At 56.3% G+C, this 24,336-nt stretch overlaps 1 protein-coding gene across 2 annotated transcripts in view; it reads left to right on the plus strand.

The window, feature by feature from the left end:
- The window catches only part of IGSF21 (immunoglobin superfamily member 21), a 270,697-nt gene extending 246,952 nt beyond the window's left edge, over positions 1-23,745 (plus strand). For both annotated transcript variants that reach the window (XM_070458791.1, XM_020899171.2), the window contains exons 5-10: positions 8,137-8,252; positions 11,329-11,803; positions 21,706-21,791; positions 22,160-22,352; positions 22,761-22,799; positions 23,523-23,745. In XM_070458791.1, coding sequence (XP_070314892.1) covers positions 8,137-8,252; positions 11,329-11,803; positions 21,706-21,791; positions 22,160-22,352; positions 22,761-22,799; positions 23,523-23,596 — 983 coding nt within the window. In that variant the 3' untranslated portion in view covers positions 23,597-23,745. The remainder of the gene's footprint in view (positions 1-8,136; positions 8,253-11,328; positions 11,804-21,705; positions 21,792-22,159; positions 22,353-22,760; positions 22,800-23,522) is intronic.
- Positions 23,746-24,336: the final 591 nt, after the last annotated feature.

Here is a 24,336-nt window from a genome sequence, read left to right on the forward strand (position 1 = left end):
ATTTGAGCTGAGACTTGAAAGATAAGCAGGACCCAACCTTGCACAAAGCTGAGTGGAGACTTCAGGCAAAGGCAGCAGCAGATGCAAAGGCCCTGGGGTTGAAACGTGCTTAGGGTGTGTCTCAGGATGTTTGGAGCATGGTGTTGACGGGAGGGTCAAGACAAAGCTGGAGGTGGGGGCAGGGCCCACGGCATCGCAAGGTCTTTTGAGTTCCTTCCAGAGCCCATGTGCTTGTTTGTACTAGGAGAAGTGAGTGAAGGAAGAAAGCAAACAGGAGTTGAAACTGAATCCCTGTGTAGCAGGCTTGTATTAGCTCTGAGGTTAAAGACAAAATTCTAGGCTTCAGAAAGCACACAGCCTAGTGGAGAAACAGACATGGGCCTGGGACAGAATGATAAGCGCCCAGGAGTATGTAAAGAACGGGATGGTCCAGGGATTCAGTCTGGCAAAATCCGGGAAGGCTGCCTGGAGGAGGCAACCTAAGGCCAGACCTGAAGGATGAAGTCACGTTAATCGGCAGAAGGACGAGTATGTCCAGGCCGCAGAGGAGGTGAGCCAGGCAAGGAAGGAACCTTGGGCAGCTCGGTGTGGCTGGAACAGAGAAGGCTTCCTGGAGGAGGCGCTCTTTTGAGTATCCTCTTGAAAGAAACAGAGAGAGACTGGTAGAGAGGACAGGAAAGACACAGAGAGGAAGGACCAAAAAAAGAAAGAAAACAGGAAGCACTGAGGAATATTTATATTCATGAGCACTTTCATATTGAGAGAGTGGTTTTCTTTCTTTAAAAAAAAAAATATGGTATCAAGACTAAGAGCTGATTGAAAAAGAGGGCAGTCAATAGAGCAGGCATGCTGAGAGAAAAAGAATGGATTTTTGCAAATAATACAATTTTGAATTTGTCTGTTCCCTCTCCCACTCCTCCCCAAAATCTAATTGATTACCGCCCCTTGATAAATGACACCCTGAGCAGCAGTGTGTTCAGACCAATTTACAGTGATACCCAAGGAACAGCAGAGACTATCCCTTCCTCCAGACAACAGCCAGTCCTGGGAGGGAGAAGACATTCCCCTACATGTCCCTCCCAGCCCAGGGCGAAGTGAGAGCACTTGAAGAGGTGACATAAATAATCCCCTTCTGTTTGTATAGTACTTCGGCATCCTTGTAGAAAGTTTATGTCTGTATTCCCATTTGCTGCTTCTCTCAAAATCTTCGAAGCTGAAAGTTTGGCAGAATATGTTTTACTGAACCCATTTTATAGATAGGAAGACTGATGCCCAAGTGGGTCAATTGATTTGCCCAAAGTCCCATGGGATATTGGGAACAGAACGTGGGCTGAAATCTTGGCCTGAGTCTGTCTGAGCTGGTTCCCTAGGGGGATTGGAGGGGGAGCTTCATGGTACAGAGAGAATTTTAACTCCACTAGATACAGTTAAAGACTCAGGCCTGCTGGGGTTTATATCAGAACAGGTTTGTGTTCCCAAATTACAAAAGCCACAGGATGATTTACAGAGTGGAGAGCCATCACATTATCTGCAAAGTGAGTTACGATGACCGAAACAAAGTTCTGCTTTCAAGGGAAAGACAGGCAATATTTCAGAGTTAATTTCATAAAACTGATCACCGACCATTGCCTCACTGTATTGATGTTAACTGTCGAGTCTAAAATAATTTCAGCTTCTGCCCCCACTGATGGGCTGGAACAGGGGCCCGCGGTGCTGTGCGGCCGTGTTGCATCCAAAGCTGCTTTGCCTTCCCGGATGCTGGACAAAATCAGTAGAAGAAACTTCTAGCAGGAACTCTCTCTTCTTAAGGCAAAGTAAAAAATTAACTGGGAAGTCTCCTGGCTGGACTCGGGAGTGGTGGATTCAGGGGAGCTCTATGGTGGTGACCTCGGTCTGACCATGATGGTGAATTCGAAGAGCTGGGGGCCTCTTTCCCACGCACAGGGCCGGAATGACCCAAGCGCTGTGGTCTGTCCACGTGGCTTATAAATTCAGACATAAGCTCTGCCTGCGTCTAGCCTCTTACTGCCGCCACCACTGCTGACTGTTTCTCCCTTGGTGTGTGCTTAGTCGGTCAGTTGTGTCCAACTCTTTCTGAACCCATAGATTGTAGCGCCCAGCCCCCAATCAGACTCCTCTGTCCATAGAATTCTCCAGGCAAGAATACTGGAGTGGGCTGCCATTTCCTTCTCCAGGGGATCTTCCCGACCAAGGAATGGAACCTGCGTCTCCTGCACTGGCAGCTGGGTTCCTTACGGTCAGATCCACCGGGGAAGCCCATGTTTCTCTCTTGCTCAGGCCACGCAGACCTACCTGCTCAGTGTCTCTGGGGAGGGTCATTTCAGGTGTGTGGTATCCACCCTCCCCCCCACCCAGGAGAGCCTTGCACTAGCCCGGACATCCTTGAAGACCCCCTCTCAGAGTCCACAGGACTGAGGCACTTAGGGTGAGTACACTGGTTACTGCTTCCGAGGGGCGTGGAGCCATTGGAGACCCAGGGGTCTTTGCTGAGGATTCTTTGCCATGATAAGCCACCCGCATCAAAGCCAGGTGGTCTTGCTCTATCCTGCTCATTCTGCAGCCCAACTCTGAATTTGAGATTGTCCTTGTGCAGGATCTTTACGCCTGGGGCTGCCGCTGTGCCTGGGTCCGTGGGATCTATTCCAGGCACAGAGCCAGGAGAGGACCACTCGCCTTGACCTTGGTCAGAGACTGGAGCAGGGACGGGGATCATGAGAAGGGAGAGGAGGCTGGGACCGGAGGAGGCGTGGGATGGAGACATATGAGGATGCGCACAGAGATGGAGTAGAGATAGGGGTGGGGAGGGCACAGAAATGGAGCTCGGATGGAAAAGGGAGTGGGAGGGAGGTGGAGAAGGAAGAGAGACGGAGTCGGGCTGGACGTAGGGATGCGACTGGAAAAGGAGGTAGAGACGGACACGGAGACGGAGATGGGCATGTGGAAGCAGTCGGGGAAGAGTAAGCGTGAAGGAAGGCTCCAGACTGAGAGCCCAAGAAGCAGCAGTTTGTGGAGGCGAGACTGCTGAGCACAGTCAAAGGAAGGGAAGAGAAGATGCAGGGAACAGGGCGATGGCGACACGTGGAGTGAAGCGTCCCAAGGCAGCCACGGACTCCCGGCGTAGACTGCTCTCTGACCGCCTGCACTCAGGGCCCGCCAGCAGGCGACAGCAAAGCAAGAGGCAGGGTGACATTCTCCCAGGACACGGCGACGGAGGAATGCTTTGATGGAGACAGTGGGAGGCCTGGGCTTCCACGCTGATGTGAGCAGCCAGCTCTGCTGTATCATCATCCACACCACGGAAATCCATTGTCTTAAGAGCTTGATTAACTGTACATATTGCTAACACCTGCTCAGAAACATAACAAGACACAGGAACACGGCTCCCAATCATGGTGTGTGTGGGCGGTGTGCGTGACTTGGGTGCAGATCTCCAGAATGTGTGTGTGTGTGTGTGTGTGTGTTGGTGTGTTGGTGTGCTGGGGGAGGGGGCATTCGTGCTGTGCAGAGAATCCTGGGCAGGACCTGGAGGGCACTGCGGCTGGCTGCCGCTGACGGTGTGACTGTAGGCAAATCTCTCCCTCTGTAGGACCTCAGTTGTGCTAATCTGTAAAATGGAAGACCAGCGCTCTCCAATAGAAATCTGCCTTTAATTGCAAGTTTTCTCAGGACCACATTAAGAAAAGGCTTTGAAAAGTGAAAATGAATTGGAATAGCATATTTATTAATTCCAATATATTCTATGTATATTTCAGGAAGTAACCAATATAAAAATATCCATGATATACTTAAGGTGGTTTTTTTAAAAGTTATCTTCCAGATTTAGTGTGTATTTTACGCTTACAGCTCATAGGAACATGGGAAAGCCACATTCCAAGTGCTTAATAGCCACAGAGGGTGGGTGGCCCCTGTCCTGAGCAGCAAGGCCCAGGGCACTGTCCGGCCTCCTCGCTGAACTGTGAACGCCCCCAAAGGCAGGTATTTTACTCTCCCAGACAGTGACCACAGGCCTCAAAGAAAGAACACGAATACACTCTTCTGATAAACGCATCTGACACACACTCTCAATGTGCTTTCAGGCTCTGCTTCCTTATTTATTTATTTGGCTGTGTCGGTCTCAGGTGGGGCACTCGGAGTTTCCACTGCTTCACGCAGGATCGTGGCTGCGCACAGACCCTCCAGCTGTGGTCCTCGGGGCTGGTTGCTCCAGGGCAGGAGGGATCTCAGCTCCCTGATCAGGGACCAGACCCACGTTCCCCACACCGCAAGGCGGATTCTTAACCACCCACCAGGGAAGTCCCGAGGTACGACTCTGCTGAATTCTCAGCACGACATAAGTCCATTCTGCAGATAAGGAAACAGGTTCAGAGAGGCTGAATATCTTGCCCGAGGTCACGCAGCTGGGAAGTGGTACAGCTGGTCTTTGAAGACTGGGTAGTGTGATCTAGGGGCTTTCCAGGTGGCACTCATTAGTGGTAAAGACTGCCTGCCCATGCAGGAGACATGAGAGAAGTGGGTTTGATCCCTGGGTCAGGAAGATCCCCTGGAGGAGGGCATGGCAACCCACTCCAGTATTCTCGCCTGGAGAATCCCATGGACAGAGGAGCCTGGCAGGGCTATGGTCCATAGGGTTGACAAGAGTCAGACACAACTGAAGCGACTTAGCATGCACACACGCAGTGTGATTTAGGGTCTATACTCTTAACTATTGTCCTACACTACCTCTTTCATAATCATGATACAAATGATAATAGTTAAAATTGCTAAACTGTACTGCGGGCTTACTATGTGCTGGGCACCTTGTAAGCATCATCCCATTTACTCCCCAAAGCCCTCCTATAAGGAAGCTTCTAGGTGTCTGATCACCATTTGCTCAGTGAAAGAAGGAATGAGTGATTTTTAAAGGTGCCCCCTGCCTAGTTCTGAGCCTCTAGGATTCCTGGAGGGTACACTTATCCCTACACATAGACCACCATGAGCAGGGCCAGAGACATGTGCTGGTTGGTTGTGGGTTGGTTAGCCACTCATTCGTGTCCGACCCTCTCAAGGCCCCAGGGACTGCAGCCCGCCAGCCTCCTCTGTTCACGGGATTTCCCAGGTAAGAACACTGGAGTGCCATTTCCTCCTCCAGGGGATCTTCCCAACCCAGGGGTCAAACGCGTCACTCCTGCCTTGCAGGTGGATTCTTTATCATCTGAGCTATCGGAGAAGCCCCACCAGAGAATTTTGCTAAGCTCTAATCGACATGGTCCCTTGACCTTTGGGGCACCTGAGTTAAGCAGAGCCACCCACAGGAGCAGTTCCCCCAGGGATCTCAATTAACGTTCTGCTTGAGAAATGAGGTGTGTCAGGTAAATGAGCATCAGCAATGGCTAAAATGTGCACTTAGGGCTAAAGGTGCCAATAGACACAAGCTGTTCTCTTCTTTCCAAAGATGGAGGTGGTGCGGTTTCACGTGGTGTTGGAGCCCTGGGGCCTGGGAGTTCCAGTCTCAAATCTAAACTCTGTGGCCCCAGAAAGTCACGTCACCCCTGAAGCTTCCCCACTGGGAAGGTAGGAATAAATAATCCCTTTCTGCAGACTCATCGTGAGGCTTAAGTGAGTTAACACACGTTAAGGGCTTAGGACAGCTCCTGGCTCCTAACTTTTGGCCACGGTTGGTTCTTGCCATGGAATCCAGGCTTTCAGTGAGTTCTAGAAAAGTTAGATTGCAGACTCTGATGTGTGGATAACTGAACCATTCTCATGTATCTCTCCCCTCTCGGAGTCCCTACCCCACTTCCCATCTGCTTCCTGCCATCTCCCACTTAATTACAATTCTCCATCTATTGTTCTCCCATTGTTTCCTGTTTGTTCTGCTTCCCTTGCGACGGCACGTGGTGGCTGTCTGAGGGAATGAATGGCTCATACCTGGCTTCGTCTCACTAGACCTTAAAATAAGAGTTGCCAGGCGCCTGTCGCCCCCACCCGACTGTGAGCTTCTCAAAGTGCAGTATCCATTTCATCACTGAGCGCCTACCGCGAGCATCTGGCACCGGGCCCGGCACCTAGTAGGTGTCAGGAAACGTTCGTCGGATTTAATTAAACTTAACTGGAGTGAAAACCCCTTGCAGGAAGGAAACACTTACCCCTCTTCATTTTCTCTGCACCCCACTGCACTTGACCCAAGGCTACAAGAAGCCAGGACTGACAGCCTTCCCTAAGCAAAGGCCGAAGTTTCCAGCTCCTGTCCTGCGGATGACAAGGAGGTTGGAGAAACGAACTGCAGGAATCCTATAACCAGCGAATTTCTAGCATGTGCTAAGCTGTTTCATAGCGATTTGCTGGTTCATCTTTCGAATATGTCTGCCAAGGATTAGTCCCATTTAGCAAATCGGGAAGCTGAGGCTCACAGTTTCAGTAATTTGCCCAAGGATGAAATGGAGGTGGTGGTGACCTTGCTGAAATGCTGGTTCCATGTTTGAAATCTCAATGCCGCGCGGTGCCCAAGGGCACAGGCTTTGGCAAACCAGCCAGTGGTGGGTAGTGAGAACAGAGCAGAGCGCTGGCGGGCGGCGGGACCAACCAAAATAAGCCAACTTTAGGGGGAAAGGAAGAAAAGAGGGTAGACCACTGGCTTTAAATCTCTTTCAGTCATCAGCTCTCGCTCCGCGGTCATCCTCCCGCTCCGCGGTCCCCCAGGGTCTAAGCTACCCATCTCTCCAGCTTAAACAGCACCCTGTGTTTCCAGTCTCTTCAAAATGCAACTCAGGTCATGTCGCTGCTCTTATTTGAAGTTTTCAATGGCTCCCTACTGCTCTCAGGACAAAGAAAAACTCACAACCAGCGTTGGGCTGGTAAACCTGCTCTGTCGGGGGCCGGGCTGGGGGCAGGGGAAGGCAATAAACAAGGAAGCCCTGATCTGCAGTGGTGGCTGATTTCCATGGTGTAAGGATGCCCACCGGGCCATCTGTTTCAATCTAGCAGCGGTTTAAGAACTGGTTCACGATTCCCAGCAATGTCACAGTCAGCTCTCAGGAGCTGGCAGGAACCAGCCCCCGCACACCACTGTGAGCGGTGACCACTGCCAGTGCTCCGAGCGTCTCTCCAGCCCCACTGGGTACCTCATACCCCACCTTGCCCTCCCACCACAACACCCTGCCTCCCACACTCCCCCCCACCCCCAGCCAGCTGCCACGAGGCTTTTGCACATGCTGTTCCCTCCACCTGCCACACTTGTCCTCTGCCTACTGCCGCTTCCTCAGATCACAGCACACGGTCACACACTCAGGCCTGGGGATCCCTTCGCACTTGGCTCCACCGGGTATCTGGTGCCCTGAGCACAGTGGACTGTGGTGATCTCTGCACTCCCGGTCACCCTGCCCACCAGGCCATGAGCCCCAGGTGGCAGGGCCCTCGTTCGTATGCCCAGCAGAGACGTCATTCTCACGGCAGTTGATGCCGGGGGCACCCCTGGAATTGCGCGGCATTTGTCCTCTGTCATAGCAGCCCTGTTGGGCTTCCCTGGGGGCTCAGCTGGTGAAGAAGCCGCCTGCAATGCGGGAGACCTGGGTTCGATCCCTGGGTTGGGAAGATGCCCTGGAGAAGGGAAGGGCTACGCCCTCTGGTGTTCCGGTCTAGTGATCCGATGGGCAGAGGAGCCCGGCGGGCTACAGTCCAGGGGTCACAAAGAGTCGGTCGCGACTGAGCGCCCTCCCCCTCACGGTCTCCCCGCTCCCAGCACAGGACTGGCCTGCCCGGGGGCACCGGTGAGCTCGCTCTGGGCCTCCCGTGAAGCCCTGGTCTCCTTCTGCTTCTCCCCTCGCGCGTCTCCCCGCTCCCAGCACAGGACTGGCCCGCCCGAGGGCACCGGTGAGCTCGCTCTGGGCCTCCCGTGAAGCCCTGGTCTCCTTCTGCTTCTCCCCTCACGCTCTCCCCCCGCTCCCAGCACAGGACTGGCCCGCCCGGGGGCACTGGTGAGCTCGCTCTGGGCCTCCCGTGAAGCCCTGGTCTCCCTGTGCTTCTCCCCCTCGCGCGTCTCCCCGCTCCCAGCACAGGACTGGCCCGCCCGGGGGCACCGGTGAGCTCGCTCTGGGCCTCCCATGAAGCCCTGCTCTCCTTCTGCTTCTCTTTGCGCAGCTCCGCCCACCTCCATCGAGGTGGTGGCCGCCGACACCCCGGCCCCCTTCAGCCGCTACCAAGCCCGGAACTTCACGCTGGTCTGCATCGTGTCGGGAGGGAAGCCGGCGCCCACGGTGAGTGCCGCCGCGGCCGCCCCGGCTGCGTCCCCTCGCGCGTGGCTTGCCCAGCGGCCCCGGTCAGCACGCAGCCCTCTGCAGAGCCAGGGTGCTCTCTGCGCCGTCCGCCTGGCCTCACCCTGCCCACGCAGCTGACCCGCCGGACGTGCGTGGGTCTCTTGCCTCCTGGCGAGCTGAGGAGGACCCCACGTCTTCCGGACCCTGCAGTCCCTGAGCTGCAGTGAGGGTGGTCTTCAGGGGGTCCCAGCTTCAAGCACACTCCCACCCCAGCGACTGAACAGGGTGGCGGCAGATGAGGCCCGGAAGGGAAGCGAAGTGGAGAGAGGCCCCCACTGCGTCCTGGACAGAGCTGGGGCTCACGGTCATGCCCTCCAGCTCCAAGCCCACTGCGGAGAGCGGGAAGGAAGGAGCGAGGGAGGGAAGGGAGAGCAAAGCGGGGAGAAAGGAACGGGGACGCTTTGTTTTGGCACCAGCTCCTTATTAGACCCACTCCACCCACTTTGGGGGGGCTTCCCTGCTGGCTCAGCGGTGAGGAGCCCACCTGCAATGCAGGAGATGCAGGCTCCATCCCTGTATCCGGAAGAGACCCCGGAGGAGGGCACGGCAACCCCCTCCAGTGTTCTTGCCTGGAGACTTCCGTGGATAGAGGAACCCTGGTGGGCTATAGTCCATTGGGGTCACAAGAGTCGGACACGGCTGAGCGACTAAACCATCACCGCCGACCACCTTGAGGTCTGTTGGTGCGGCTTCTGAGTTATTATCGTAGCAGCTTGAAGGGGGTGGGGTGGGGAGGGCCGGAGAGCATCCAGGGAGCCAGGTTCCAGCCCCTGACGTCACATGTGCCGAGTGACCCTGAGCAGGAACCCCCCCCTCCGCTTCTCAGGCTTTTTAAGGAGGTTTAGGGTGTGGACAGTATTACCGCTTTCCAGCTTTTTCAGAAGTAGCAGGATCTGTTTCATCTAAATGAAATATGTGTGGAAGCCCCGTGGAGAAGATCTTTAGAAGTGAAGGAAGGGCAAGTTGTCCTAATGGGTCCCCGAGGCTCGTCCATGGAATGCTTAGGGCTCTCTGCAAACTCCCCTGACGGCTCAGCTGGTAAAGAATCCACCTGCAATGCAGGAGTCACAGGGGACGTGGGTTTGATCCATGTTGGGGAGATCCCCTGGATGAGGGCACGGCAACCCACTCCTTATTCTTGCCCGGAGAATCCCCACGGACAGAGGAGCCTGGTGGGCTGCCGTCCGTGGGGTCGCAGAGTCGGCCACGACTGAGCGTAGAGTGGGGCCATGGGCAGGGGCGTAGAGTTCCAGGTGGGGAGGCGGTTCTCCTTCCAGACACTCGACTGTCTCACTGGGAGGACCCGTGGGGGTGATCTCGGGGCCTGGGCCAGTTCACCCCAGGATGTGGCCCAGGGAGACCCAGCTGCCCAGGGCGGACAGGGGAAAACAGGTGTGAAGAGAACAGGAACAGGGCAGTCAGCAGGTGCTCGGGGCAAGCGGGCCGCAGTGGGGTGCAGAGCGTGCCTGCAGTAAGGTCCTGCCCCCTGACCTTACAGCCCCAAGGACACAGACCCAAAGCAGCCTCCAAGCAGCAACCGGTGAGGGCAGGACACAGCCCCAAGGTTTCCCCTTTGGAGCCCATGAGGAGGGCTGGCCTCCCTAAAGTGAGAGAAGCTGGTCTTTTTCCCCAAAGAAAAACTTCTTTTTTGCTCAGCACACACACACACAAATTCTACTCACAGTCCCAAGGCTGCCGGAAGACCTCCCCCTGCCCCCGACCCCCACCCCAGCCCGCTGGCTTCTGCCATTTAAGACACAGAGATACGAAATTCAAATATATATGAGATCCTCATCTCCCCGCATTCCAAGCACCTTATGTTTGGCTGGGACGTCAGAACTTGAAAGAATTCTTTGATATAAATTACAAACCTGCTTTTGAAGCACTTTTCAAAAAAAAAGGGAAAGAAAGAAAAACCCCAAAGCAGGCTATTATGTGCATAAGAGATTCTTCGTCGGAGCTATAGACACTGACAGCCTCTGCGCACCCCGCATTTCATGCACCCTCCCATACCCTCCTCTCCGTGGCCTGCATCTCCCTTTCCCCACCAGCAAGAGCGTCCCCAGAGCTGTTGCCTGGCCTCCCCTCTCCCTGTCTTCCATCGATTTATTTATCTGATGTATTAAAAAAAAATACACCCAATCCCCACAGGCCTCTGGGCATATGTACCAAAATAAAAAGACAGCAAATTAAATTAAATGCTGCCTCTCAAAACTCGAAGTCCCTATTAGCAGAGACAGCGAGAAGATGCCGGCGTTCGCCCCATCCTGCACCTAGCGCCCTCCCACACACACAGCTGTTTCCTGCCTTCCATCTCTAACACCGCCAAGATGTGCGCACGCACGCGCGCGCACACACACACACACACCTCCTCCTCCTTCTGACATCTCATATGCTCTCTGGTGCTCCCCTCCTTCCTGCGCTGCTCACTCCAGGTGGGCAGGGACCACCCCCTCGCAGCCTGGGGTGGGGGGAGGGCTGCCAGGGCTGCGAACAGTGTCCTGTTTTTGCACAGTTTCTGAGCATCCAGGGAAGTAGGTGTTCGTATTCCCTTTGTGGGCGTGCGTGCTAAGCTGCTTCAGACCCTGTGTGACCCCATGGACCGTAGCCTGCCAGGCTCCTCTATCCATAGAATTCTCCAGAAAAGAATACTGGAGTGGGTTGCCATGTCCTTCTCCAGGGGATCTTCCAGACCCAGGGCTTGAACCTGAGTCTCCTGTGACTCCTGCAGCTGGATTCTCTGCCGCTGAGCCACCGGGGAAGCCCCAGTATTCCAAGGAAATGAGGCTCAAAGAAGCTCATTGGCTCAGCCTCTGCCACCACAGCCTGCGTGTCCCCGCTGACCCGAGCTGCCTCAGAGCACTAGGGGTGCTGGACGGGGAGGGGCAGAGAGGGGTCCATCCAGAAGGCTACGAGGAGCAGGAGGGGCCTCCTGCGGCCAGTTCCTCTGAGAGCCCCCTGGGGGGTCCCGGTCACTGGCGCCAAATCTTTCCGCCCACCCTCCCTGCGATTTCAGGTTTATTTCAAGCGAGATGGGGAACCCATCGACGCAGTGCCCCTGTCGGAGCCGCCGGCGGCCAGCTCTGGTCCCCTGCAGGACAGCAGGCCCTTCCGCAGCCTCCTGCACCGTGACCTGGACGACACCAAGATGCAGAGGTCACTGTCCCTGCTGGATGCTGAGAACCGGGGCGGGCGTCCCTCCACGGAGCGCCCCTCCCGCAGCCTGACCCCGGACCCCAGCAGCGTCATCCAGCCAACCACCGAGAATATCCCCGAGACGGTGGTGAGCCGCGAGTTCCCCCACTGGGTGCACGGCTCCGAGCCCGTCTACTTCCTGCGGCACAGCCACAGCCCGGGCGGCGATGGCACGGTGGAGGTGCGCGCCCTGCTCACCTGGACACTCAACCCACAGACCGACAACGAGGCCCTCTTCAGCTGCGAGGTCAAGCATCCGGCGCTGTCGATGCCCATGCAGGCCGAGGTCACGCTGGGTGAGGCCCACTGGGAGCCCCTCTGCAGCTCCCCGCTCCCTGCAGAGCTGGGTGGTGGGGAGCCTTGGACCCGGAGACGGGGAGAAGATGGAGCAAGCTGGGGTTCGGGTCAGGCACAGAGGTCAGGGTCAGGCTCTTTGGGAGGTTTGCTGAGCTGGGCTGGAGGACATGGGAGGAACGGGGAGGTCTGGGGAGTCTGGTCCAACAGGATCAGAAATATGGAAGTCTCAGAAGTTTGCTGGATCAGTGTCAGAAACACGGGAGGTTTTCAAGGTTGAAGACAGGTGGAATGTGCCAGTCCCAAGGAAGTTTGCTGCGTGAGTGAAGGATTCACAGGAGGTGGGGCTCGTAAGATAGGGTTGCTGAGTCAGGTCAGGGAAAGATGAGGACATGGAGGTGACAGGGGGCGTTTCTCAACTGAATAAGAGACCCACGAGACCAGGGAAGAGTTACTAGGCACGGATCATGAGCGTGGCAGGTCGGAAGCTGGTCGGATCAGGGTCAGGACTACTAGCAGTTATGGAAGCTTGGCCAGCATGGGGTGGGGAACGTACTGGTTGTGGGAGGGTACCGCTCTGGCTGAGCACCACGGAAACCCTGCCAGCTGCAGGGATGTGGGAAGTGGCTCAACCAGGGAACTGGATGCCCAGGGTCAGCTCAGCCTGAGAATCCAGTCCCCAACCAGGACCTGCTTCTTCTTCCTGCAAAGCACCAACTCGGCCTGTCCCCAGAGCAGCTCCCTAAGATCTGACCCGTTTCCCCTTATCCATCTCCCCGCTGAGTAGAGGCAGGGGGAAGGGACATGTGGAATCTTCTCTAGACATATGAGACTCTTCAAGCCAGCATTTGTATTGACTGGGGTGGGGAAGGGCAGGGAGATGGCCTCAGTCACCCTGTACCGGTCCCCTCTGCCCGCAACACTCTGGACCTTGAATTTCAGCACCCAGCAGCTCAACTCATAGCCCAACGTGCCTGGGCTTGTCCCTGCAGCTCCCCCAGCGGTGAGCAGTTGCCTGGAAACATGCGCAGCCCCCAGCCCAGACCCGCCCGCGCCCCCACGACCAAGGAGAGAGAACAGTGACTGATGATGGCTATGACCCCAGCCTGTGCTGGCGCGGGCGTCAGGGGGCGTCCAAAGGGCATCTCTGTTTTCAGCTAGCCCACCAGAAAACCCAGCACCAACTCTGCACCAGACACCAAGAGAAAGGATTTCGTGTACATATACACCTAATATGCGCCAGGAACATATGCCAGGGTCCTTTCATTCATTCTTCGCAAGCGGTTTACCATGCAGCCCCATTTTACAGGTGAGCAAAACTGAGCCTCACTTTGGTGGGATCCCTTCCTTTGAGTCACCAGCTTATAAGCAGCAGAGCTGGAATTTCCAGCCATTCTGTTGGTGCCTTCTCCACTTCCCCCTACGCCAGCCACTGAACCTACCAGCCCCAGGACGGGACACACTTGCTGGCTATGGGTTAGTTCTCTGAGGACCCATGAAAAGGTCTCTTTGATTCCCAAAGGCCGCTGGCCCACACAGAAAATGATCATAAGGGCTAACTAGCATTTACTGAACACCTACTGTATACCACAGACCGTCGCTTTCCTCGTAGGAAGCCAGCGGATACCCTGATTGTCAACCCTCACGGTCACTCAATGAGGTTAGGGCTAGCAGTGTCCCATAGCACAGAAGAGGCACCTGAGACCCGGGGAGGTGAAGTACGTTGTCCGCGGTGAGTAGGGCAGGGGTCCAAGGGCTCCAGTGTGGCTCGGTTTTGCCCCTAGCCTCCACTCGCTGAGCTGCCTCGGGGCATCTGCTGTCACAGCACCTGCCCCGTGGGTACATTTGCTCATCACACCAGAGAAACTCGGCGAGCACCCCCTGTGGGCAGGCCCTGTGTCGGGCGCCAGGGTCGCTCCCACGCAGAGTGTGCCCAGACCCCTCTCCCAGCCTCCCCACTTTGCCAGGCAGCCCCGCCCCCCGTTTCTCTGGACCCTCCATCCTTCCCAGAGTGCTTTCTTGCATCTGAGCCTCCCTGTCTGCAGGATACAGTCTACTTCCAGGCTAGGAATCAGAGCAGCCTCAACCGCTCATCAGGAGGCTTGATCTGTGAAGGCCACCCCTGGCCTCTCTCACCGAAGCCTTGGCTTCCCACGAGAGGGCTCCCTGCCCCCACCCCACCCCAGAGAATGAGGAAGATGAGAGCAGATGAGGCTTCTGAGCAGCCGGGTTGGAGCTTGCAGCTCCCTGCTCCCCGGGATGGAGTGGCGCTGAGCTGTCTTCCCGACGCCCGTCCCACGCCAAGTCAGAGCGCTTGCCTGCCCAGCCCTAGGTTCCAGACGGTTCCTCCCTCCAAGTGGAGCCACCTTGACACGCACCCCCAATCGTCCTCACCAGAGCAAGAGAAAGGCCCTCTCACAGGCCGTGAGTGGCCACGACGGACACGTGTGTGTGTCCACAGGGGACAGGGGACCAGCAGGGCCACCCAGGGGAAGGGACCCTCAGGCCAGCCTCCTGTCTCATCTCAACATGGTTAGCTGGGAGGGTCTCAAGCTTCTTAGGACTCTGAGCCTCGTTTCCTGACCTGCTGAGCGGGGGGGAGCGATTGCAACCTCGTGTACGTGTGGGGTGCACTCTGGAGCCAGGCTCTGATCCAGATGCTTTCCCCACAAGATCTCCTTGCAGGGACCCTAAGAGGCAGCTGAGAGATGCCATCAATATCCCTATTTTATAAGTGAGGGGACCCGGGCTTAGAGCAGCGCTCCTTGGGTCACCCAGCCAGGTGTGACCCCAGAGCCCATGCTCCTAACCACTGCACCCTACTGCTCACCAGTGGGGCTGAGGTGAGGAGCCAGGAAGCCAGTGGCTATGGCCAGTGGACAGTGGTAAGAGGCAGAGGGGTCCTGAGCGAGGGTCTGCACGTCACACAATCAAGGCATCCTGCCCTCCGGCCCTGCGGTGAGCAAGTGCGCTGCAGGAGGTGAGCTCAGGGCACACGTTCCCATCGGCTGCTCAGGGCTCCAGAGGTCAGGCCAGCAAGGCTGGGGCACGCCTCCCATGTTCCCCTTTTCCCTGTGTGTGCGCGCCAAGTTGCTCTAATCGTGTCCGACTCTGTGCAACCCTATGGACTCTAGGTATTCCCCCTGCCAGGGATGCCCCCTCAGCTCAGATGTCACTGCCCCCAAGAAGACAGATGCCTGGTGGTCCTAGAGCCTGTGTCAGCAGACAGCAGCTACCTTCTTCCCATTGATCAAACTGGAACGCTTGGAGTCACCCACTTTCCCCCTCTTTTCTCCTGCCCCACAGCTGAGCTGTCCTTGAAAGTGAAAGTCGCTCAGTCGTGTCCGACTCTTTGCGACCCCCATGGATTATACAGTCCATGGAATTCTCCAGGCCAGAATACTCGAGTGGGTGGCCTGTCCCTTCTCCAGCGGATCTTCCAGACCCCGGGATTGAACAGGGGTCGCCTGCACTGCGGGCGGCTCCTTCACCAAGCGCCCGGGCAGCTCCGCCTCAGCATCTGTCCCACCGCCACCTGCCTCGGGGTCTCCTCTCCAGCCTCCCAGTCTAAGCACCGGCAGCTCACGCTGGGTCAGCACAGCAGCCCCGAACTGGCCTTCCTGCTCCCGCTCATGTCCTTTTCTACTCTCCACCCTGGCTGATCTAAAACATAAATCCACGTACACACCCACCCCAAACCCTACGGCGGTAGACAGATTGATAGAACAAAGACACTCCAGAAATAGACCCACATACAGTCAATGGATTTTTGACAAAGGTTTCCCCCCACCCAGGCTGTTCAGTGGGAAGACAGAACTCTTCTTAACACATGGGCCTGGAACTATTGGATACACTTAAGGAAAAAATGAACCTGACCCCTACCTTGCATACACACAATTAATCTGAGATAAGTCACAGACCCAAACGTAAAACCCAGCATCATAAAAACTTCTAGGGCAAAACACAGGAATATATCTTTGTGACATTGAGGTGGGCAAGGATTTCTTACAAAGGTCACAAAAAGCACTAAATGCAAATTTGAAAATTGGTGAATTGGACTTAATCAAAATTCAAATTTTCTGCTCCTATGAAGACACTTTCAAGAAAATGAAATGGGGTGAGATGAAAAAGCAAACTACAAACTGAGAGAAAATACTCCTGAGACATATATGGTGAGGGATTTGTATCCTGAATATATAAAGAACCACTGCAGATCAATAACGACACATTTCTAAAGAGAGGATATACAAATGGCCAATCTGCATATAAAAAGGTATATAAATAACATCATTAAGGACATAAAGACTAAAACCTAAGTGAGATACCGCTTCACAGCAACTAAAATGCCTGCAACAGAAAGATGGACATCACCAGATGTTGGCCAGGACTGGAATAATAAGAGCCTTCATACGGTTCGGGGTGTGTGAAACAGCACTGCTGCTTTGGCAAACTGCTAGTTTCTTACAAAGATAAGAATACCCCTCTCTACCCTATGACCCAGCAATTTCACTCAAGTATTTATACTTGAGTAAGTATTTATACTTACCCAAGAAAAATGAAAACATACGTCCACGAAGACTTGGGGTTTCCCAGGTGGTGCGAGTGGTGAAGAATCCACATGCCAGTGCAGGACTTGCAAGAGATGTGGGTTTGATCCCTGGGTTCGGAAGATCCCATGGAGGGTTAAATGGCATCCCACTCCAGTATTCTTGCCTGGAGAATCCCACGGATAGATGAGCCTGGCGGGCTACAGTCCATGGGGTCTCCAAGAGTCACCCACGACTCAACACACACAAAGCCTTGGATGTTCACAGCAGCTTTACCCATAACAACAACAAAAACTGTGAAAGAAAGAAAAAAACATGCAGTTAGGAAAACGGATGATGAAATCTGTGATACCTTCACATAATGAACCACTTCCCATGCATACCGAAGAATAAACTCCTAATAGGCCAACAGCATGCACGAAGCTCAGAAACGCCGTGCTGAGTGCAGACAGGCAGCAGAGTGCACACAGCCCAGCCCCATTCATACGAGCCGCTAGGACGCGAACCAACCTCTGAGCGTGGAGAGCAGAGCAGTGTTTACCTGTGGACGGTGGAAGCTGACTGGGAGGAAGTCTCAGGGGACCGTGGGGGGGATGGGAACGTTCTCGAATTTGACTGGGAGAGTGCTTACACAGGTGTTCACGTTTAGTAGGGTTTGTCAAATAATGTTCTTAAGAACAGTGCATTTCCCTTCTGTGAGCTTCATCACAATTTAAGAATATATGAAAGCCAAACAAAGCAACCCAAAACAGACGGCATTGCATGTAGACTTGCACCCCCACGGAGCTCATCTTTCACGCTCTCCTCTGCTCCATCTGCTCCAGCCACAGGGTTCTGCTCACCCTTCCTCGAACACGCCCAGCTCAGGCCCACCGCCATGACTTTGCACTGTCCTTCCTTTCTGCCTGGAATAACCTGGCCCCAGGTAATCTCAATCCCTCCTCCATTCAGGTCTCTGCTCACATTTTCTACCCAAAGGCTCTCCACCTGAACGCTCTTTCCCGCCTCCTCTTGCCCACCGCCCCCCTCGTTGGAGTCCCTCCCTAGCTTTGTTTTCTGGCATTGCGTCTATCTCCATCTGCAAGTATATGAGAGGCTTCCCAGGTGGCTCAGTGGGAAAAAGAATCCGCTTACCGGTGCAAGGAGATGCAAGAGATGAGGCGGGATCGTCCTTGGGTAGAGAAGATCCCCTGGCGCAGGAAACGGCAACCCACTCCAGTGTTCTTGCCTGGAGAATCCCATGGACAGGGGAGCCTGGCGGGCTACAGTCCACGGGGTTGCAAAGAGACAGACATGGCTGAGTATGCATGAACACAAGTATGCGATGTATTTTCTTGTTGCCTGGATCTTCCACTAGAATTTAAGTTGTATGTGGACAGGGTCTTATTCACATAGTACAGGGCTAAGTGAAGATTAAACAAGGCGGGGCATCCGAAGTGCTTACCACAGCGACAGAGTAAGTACTCGGTAAATACAGGCCCCTGCTGTTATTCATTAATGTGTCCCCAACACTGCCCTGCATAGTGGCCAATACAGGTTAGGTGTCCAATAAAGAACTAGATACAGCAGATGAATGAATGAATGGGTGGGTGAGCAGATTAGTAGGTTTATGGGTAGGTATCTGAACAGATGATGGATGGATAAATGGATGCACAGGGGACATGGTGAAGGGATGTATAATATGATGGAGTGACAGGTGGATGGATGGATGGATAGAGTGAATGCCTGGAAGGATGTGTGGATGGATAGAATGAATGTTTGGAAGGATGGATGGGTGGATGGATGGATGGACAGAGTGAATGCCTGGAAGGATGGAGGGATGGATGGATGGATGGATGGATAAGTGGGTGGATGAGTAGGTGGGTGAGTGGGTAGATGACTGTCTCCGTGAAGACCCGGAGTTCCCACAGTGCAGGGCCTAGAAGAGCTTCCCTGAGATTTCACAGGGCTGCTCTCGCAGCACAGTGTAAGGGCGCGGAGGGAGCAGTTGTAAGATCAGGATCTTTCACACACCCCTGAGCAGCCGCACACCATCTCACATTTCTGTCTCGTCTCTCCCCCTCACTGTCATTTTCAGAACAGTTTCTCAAAGAGTGGGATAGTGGCCTGCTCTCCCCATCTACAGGTGAGAAAACTGAGGCCCAACAAGTTGAACTGACTCATCAAAGTCACGTAACCAGAGACTGGAAGACAGGCCTCAATCCTGGGTCTCCAGACTTCCACTCTTTCCACATGTGCAGGAATTGAGAGGAGGGAAATCCCAGGGGCACAGAACCTTCCCATGGGTCCTTCCAGTGGTGCATTCTAGGGGCAGGAGAGAGGGCCCAGGACCGGCCTGTCGGGAGCTGCTGAAGGGGGTCAGCGTGCAGTGGAAGGGGTGGGTGGTGGCAGCTGGCCTCCCTGCAGGTCCTGCAGCCGGTCAGAGGGGCCGCCTGCCACCAAGGCTCTCGCTGGTCGGCAGCTGCCAGGTCAGGCCTGGAGGTGTGAGGGCAGAGCAGACCCCCCGCCTGCCCGCCCGCTGCCCCTCACGGCTGGCTCCACGGGAGCCCAGAGCAGCAGGGGAGGGGCCTGGCGGCCCACCCCCGGCTCTGAGCGCCCCTCTAAAGACCGACGCACCCCCGGGTCCTGCCCCCGCCACATCTTTGCCGTGTGACCTCCTGGGAGCCAGTTATGTAACCTGCAAAATGAGTTTCATGGCAACTTGCTCTGTAAGCATCAGGATGGGGGGGGTGGGCAGACGGTCCTAGAACGGAGTCTAGTGCGTGTCAGGCGCCTGATAAACGTGAGCCCCTCTCCTGGGGGCCAGGCGGCCCAGGCCGGCCTGAAGCGCGTGGGCGGGGCCTTTAGAAAAGCGGGCAGTTAGGACGGACCCAGGAGCTGTCTGCGCCGCCTGCTCGCGTCTCCGGGACGGGGGCTCTTGTGTGCCCCCTGCTGCTGCAGCGGGACAGTGCCACCCACGCAGGAGACAGACCGCCGCCCGCAGCGCTCCTCGCCTGCGAAGGGGCCTTGACAGCGCCTGAGAGCTCCCGAGAGAGGCGAGGAAGTGACCTGACCCCCTAGGCCTTCTCGCCTTATGAGGACAGCCGCAAGAGGTTGGAGATTTCAATGAGATCCTGATCCCGAGGTGCTTAACCGAGCGCCTGGCCCTCAGGATGTGCTGACAGATGCGCTCAAACCCAGACCGCCTCCCAGCACTCCTAACAGCCCTGGTGGGCGGGCAAGGCTTGCCGTGGCTGTTCCCAGCCTGCATGTGGGAAGAGCCAGGGAAGGTTCTGGTCCAGGGGCGCACAGGGACTCCTCTCCCGCGTGGTGGACGCAGCAGTGGGAGCCTCCCCCCTGCCCCGTCCCTCCGTCCCCTGACGCAGCCCGGTTCTTCCCCCTGATGCGTCTCTCCGCCCCACGCGGCCCTTCAGATGTCTTGCTCGTGATTTAATTAACAGTCCTTTGGTGTCATTCTCGGAGAATGAAACTGGCAGTGCCTGTGAGATCACTCACATCCGCCAGCTGCTCTGAGTTCTTCTCTGAGAGCTCTGACTGGGAAAGAGAGGTTTCAGGAGCTGGTGGGGCCGATGAGGAGATCCCAGGCCAGCCCCAGAGCCTGGGGACAAAGCTCTTCTCCTGCTGCCAGCCCTGGAGATGCTCGCAGAGAGTGGCACAGAGCGAGGCACTCCGACTTAAACCCCACCTCTCTCCCGGGCCCAGAAACCTGCGGGGTCGGCCCAGTCCACACCCCCATGACCCCCGACCTTCAACCTCAGCACCACGGCCTGGTTGTTCCCTCCATCCAGAACCCTTTCCAGAAGCTTCCTCTCGGCTGACAGAGCAGCTCCTCAGAGGAGACCCTCAGACCCTGACTCCGCGCTGGTCCAAGTCTCCATGATGCTGATAAGTTCTCGTTCACCTACTGACTTTGTGTCGAGTGTCTCCCCTACTAAAGTGTGAGCTCCGTGTCAGCAGGCGCACGCCTCCGTCCCCAGCCCTGCCGCGCAGCTGGCTCAGAGATTCCTTGCTGGATGAACGAGTGAGTGATGGAAGGATCTGGCAGACTGAAGCTTGGTGTGGAAGTTGCGGAAGGAGAAACTGGCCCTGTGGGTGACCTCGGATAAACCCCTTTGTTACCCCTGGGCTATGGTCTTTCCAGTGGTCATGTATGGATGTGACAGCTGGACTGTAAAGAAAGCTGAGTGCCAAAGAATTGATGCTTTTGAACTGTGGTCTTGGAGAAGACTCTTGAGAGTCCCTTGGACTGCAAGGAGATCCAACCAGTCCATCCTAAAGGAGATCAGTCCTGCGTGTTCACTGGAAGGACTGATGTTGAAGCTGAAACTCCAATCCTTTGGCCACCTGATGCGAAGAGCTGACTCATTTGAAAAGATCCTGATGCTGGGAAAGATAGAAGGCAGGAGGAGAAGGGGACAACAGAGGATGAGATGGTTGGATGGCATCACTGACTCAATGGACATGAGTTTGAGTAAACTCCGGGAGTTGGTGATGGATGGGGAGGCCTGGCGTGCTGCAGTCCATGGGGTCACAAAGAGTTGGACACGAATGAGCGACTGAACTGAAGGCCTGGGCTTCGGTTTCCCGATCTGAAGCCTGAGGGGATGAACCCAGTGATTTCCGTGGCTCTTCCTTCCCTGATATTCTATAGTCTCCCCTGGGGCATCGTGTCTCCCAAGTTCAGAGAAGTTAAAGGGCTTGAAACTGATACCAGATGAGGAAGAGAATCAGCAGGACACAGACCAGGCCCAAGGAGGGAGACGGCTCCCCCCATATTTTGCTACCTTCCACTCACCTCCAACCCAGAGATTCCAGAAAAAAAAAAAAAAAAAACCGTGGGTCAGATTAACCTGGAAGACAGTGCTCTGGGGCAGGAATGATGAGACCCAACATTTGGCCCTGGTGCTTCCTCACTGTGGGACCTTTGGCAAGTTGCTTCCGCTCTCTGAGCTTCAGTTAACTCCGCTATACAATGGGGACATGGCAAGACCGCACCTCACAGGCGTTCAATGCACATACGAGTGTGCGTGTCTGGCAGCACTGGCTGCTGGAGCAGGTTCCTGCCTGTCTGCAGCTGAGTCATCTCCGGGCGGCACCTCCCTGGGGCATCCCCAACTCCCCGTCCCCCGGGCGTCTCTGATCTGACCCCTCATCACACTGGCTTGCTTTTGACCGCACTGAGAGTGGACCCCACCAGGGCCGGTGTGTGTTCCGGGGGCCATGAAACCCCCAGCTCTCGGCCGGGGCTCGGGAACTGTGTGTGAGTGAGTGCAGTGGATGGGAGCCTTCTCTTCCGTTCCCCCGCCCCTCCTCTCTTTGCTGAGTCCCCTCTGACCCGGCCTTCTCCTCCTTTACAGTCGCCCCCAAAGGACCCAAAATCATGATGACACCCAGCAGAGCCCGGGTCGGGGACACCGTGAGGATTCTGGTCCACGGGTTTCAGGTCAGCCTCGCTGTGAGCACCTGAGAGGCGGGCGGGAGGTGGTCGGGGCCCAGCCTTACCCCACTTCACCTCCAGCACCGCCAGCAGGCCTCAGTCTCCTAACCTGTGTGACGGCAGAGTCGGCTTCCTCGAGGAACCGCACGGGGCGCGTGCACGGCTTTGCCCGCCCATCTCCGGCTCAGAGCACGCGTGGCACGTGGCCTTGCCCTTCTTTTCAGCCCTAGAGTCCTCTTCTTCCCCAGGTTCCGGGCAGCCACTTCCAACCGTGGGATGAGAATGTGTTACCCGCCAGGCCCTGCCTCTGGCCCCTTCCCGCTCTGGCAGGAAGGGTCCTCCTGTGACTCCGCCCTCCCTGCTCTGGCCAACAGAACGAGGTCTTCCCGGAGCCCATGTTCACGTGGACGCGGGTGGGGAGCCGCCTGCTGGACGGCAGCGCGGAGTTTGACGGGAAGGAGCTGGTGCTGGAGCGCGTGCCCGCTGAGCTCAACGGCTCCATGTACCGCTGCATGGCCCAGAACCCGCTGGGCTCCACCGACACGCACACCCGGCTCATCGTGTTCGGTAGGCTGTGCAGACCACGGGATCGGGAGGGCTACCCGGGGCGGGTGGGGCTGTCCCAAGGAGGTGGGAGCAGCAGGGGCCCGAGTTCCCAAATTTGCCCCGAGAAGGTACCCTGCGGTGAGGCCCCGGAGTGCTGCGGCTGAAACAAGAGCAGCTTTGGAGCTCCAGAGCCCTGGGTTCAAACCTCAGATTTCCCAGTTGGTGACGGGGCAACCCTGGGCAGGCGGTTTCCCCGCCCTCAGTCTCGCCATCTGTAGAATGGGGCCAATACCTTCCAGCCCGCACCGGCCGCGCGCCCGCCCTGAGAGGCGTGGTGACGTGACGCTCAGTGGGTGCTGGGTGAGGGCCTCCTTTGCCGAGTTCCGAATGCCGTCCACGCTCTAGTTCTCTTTCTGTTCTTCCCGGCAGAAAACCCGAATATCCCAAGAGGAACAGAGGACTCCAACGGTAAGTCTCCAACCTCGGAGCTTCCAGCGTGAAAGCTCTCGTCCCCGAACGGTCCCTTTGCCTGCCCCGCCCCCCCCAGGCCTCAGGCATGTGACTGTCCTCAAGCTGGGCAGAGTCTGGCTCAAAGATCAGGAGTGGGCACTAAAGCCGTTAAGGGGGACCCAGTATCCCCAAGTAGCTGGCAGGGATCCCCAGGGACCAGGTCTTTCCGGGAGCCCAGCTTCCATGAACCCAAGAAGATGTGTGCAACCCTGACCCTGGGGGTGTGGTCTGGGGCCCTTGACCACCTCACAGGATGCTGGGTATGCAGACCAATGTCTCCGCTGGGTCCTTTACGCTGCCCCCATCCCCAGGCTGGCCCTGACCTGGAAACCACCCCATGGGGTCTGGATACCCCTCCCAGGCCGGCAGCCCTCCCCTCCCCACACTGAGCTGACCCCACATTTCACAATGCATTCCCCCACACTCCTGGTCCCCACTGCAGGGTCCTGGGGGCCCCCAGGGAGCTGGCCTCCGCCCAGCAGGCCTGGGACAGGGAGGGGACCACGCGCAGTCAGCTGGGACCAACGGCAGGGCTGGGGCTGGAATCCAGCACGCCCTAACGCTGAAGTGCAGACTCTCGTCCGGGGCCCTCTGGAGCTTTGTGGTCCCCAGGGCCCACCCCCCCCACGCCCCCGAGAGAGGCGGCGCGGGGCCCCTGCTCTGACGCTGCCCCCCGCACAGGTTCCGCGTCTGGCCCTGCTGGCGTCCGGCTCACCTTGGTGCTCGCCCTGACAGTGGTCCTGGAGCTGACGTGAAGGCGCGCCCTCCACTCCATCTGGCACTGGCATCTCTGCGACCGGTTTTCCTTTCTTTTTTAAACTATTTCCAGTCTTGTTCTTAGTCTCTTTCTGTCCGTGTCTTGGCTCCTTCGGTCAGTTTAATTAATACACAACACTTTTCCCCACCTCCGTCTGTGGCTCTGTATCCTTCATGTTCTATTGCAGCAACTGGGCACCTCTGACATGCAGCCTTGGGACAGGCACTGGGGGGGGGGGGTGGCAGAGGGCATGCTCCTTCCCGGAGGAGGGGTGGAAGGGCAGCTCCTTGTCTCATCCAAATCCAGGCGGGGGAGGTTGCCAGAGACTTTACCCCGGAAACCTACGCTCCCTCAGGGCCAGGTGTAATAGTCAGCTCTTGCCACAATGATGCTGCCTAACAAAGCGACCCGAATCACAGAGGCATGAAATAGCAGGCACTAGTAATAATGTTCATGTTCAGGATGAAGTGCTTCAACCAACCTAGTCTGGATTCTGGAGGAGGAAATGGAAACCCGCAGCAGTACTCTTGCCTGGAAAATCCCATGGACAGAGGAGCCTGGTGGGCTACAGTCCATGGGGTCACAGAGTCAGACATGACTCAGCACGGCACTGCAGTCTGGATTCCGCTGGGCGGCCCTGCTTCCGGCAAGAGGCCGTCTGGGCTGGATTCCAGGCTTGGGGTTGGACTCGGCTCTCCTCGCTGGGTGTCTGCTCTGGGGCGCGGGCTAAAGAGGTGG

This window comes from Odocoileus virginianus, chromosome 30 (genome assembly GCF_023699985.2).
Source record: "Odocoileus virginianus isolate 20LAN1187 ecotype Illinois chromosome 30, Ovbor_1.2, whole genome shotgun sequence".
In the NCBI taxonomy this organism is placed as follows: Eukaryota; Metazoa; Chordata; class Mammalia; order Artiodactyla; family Cervidae; genus Odocoileus; species Odocoileus virginianus.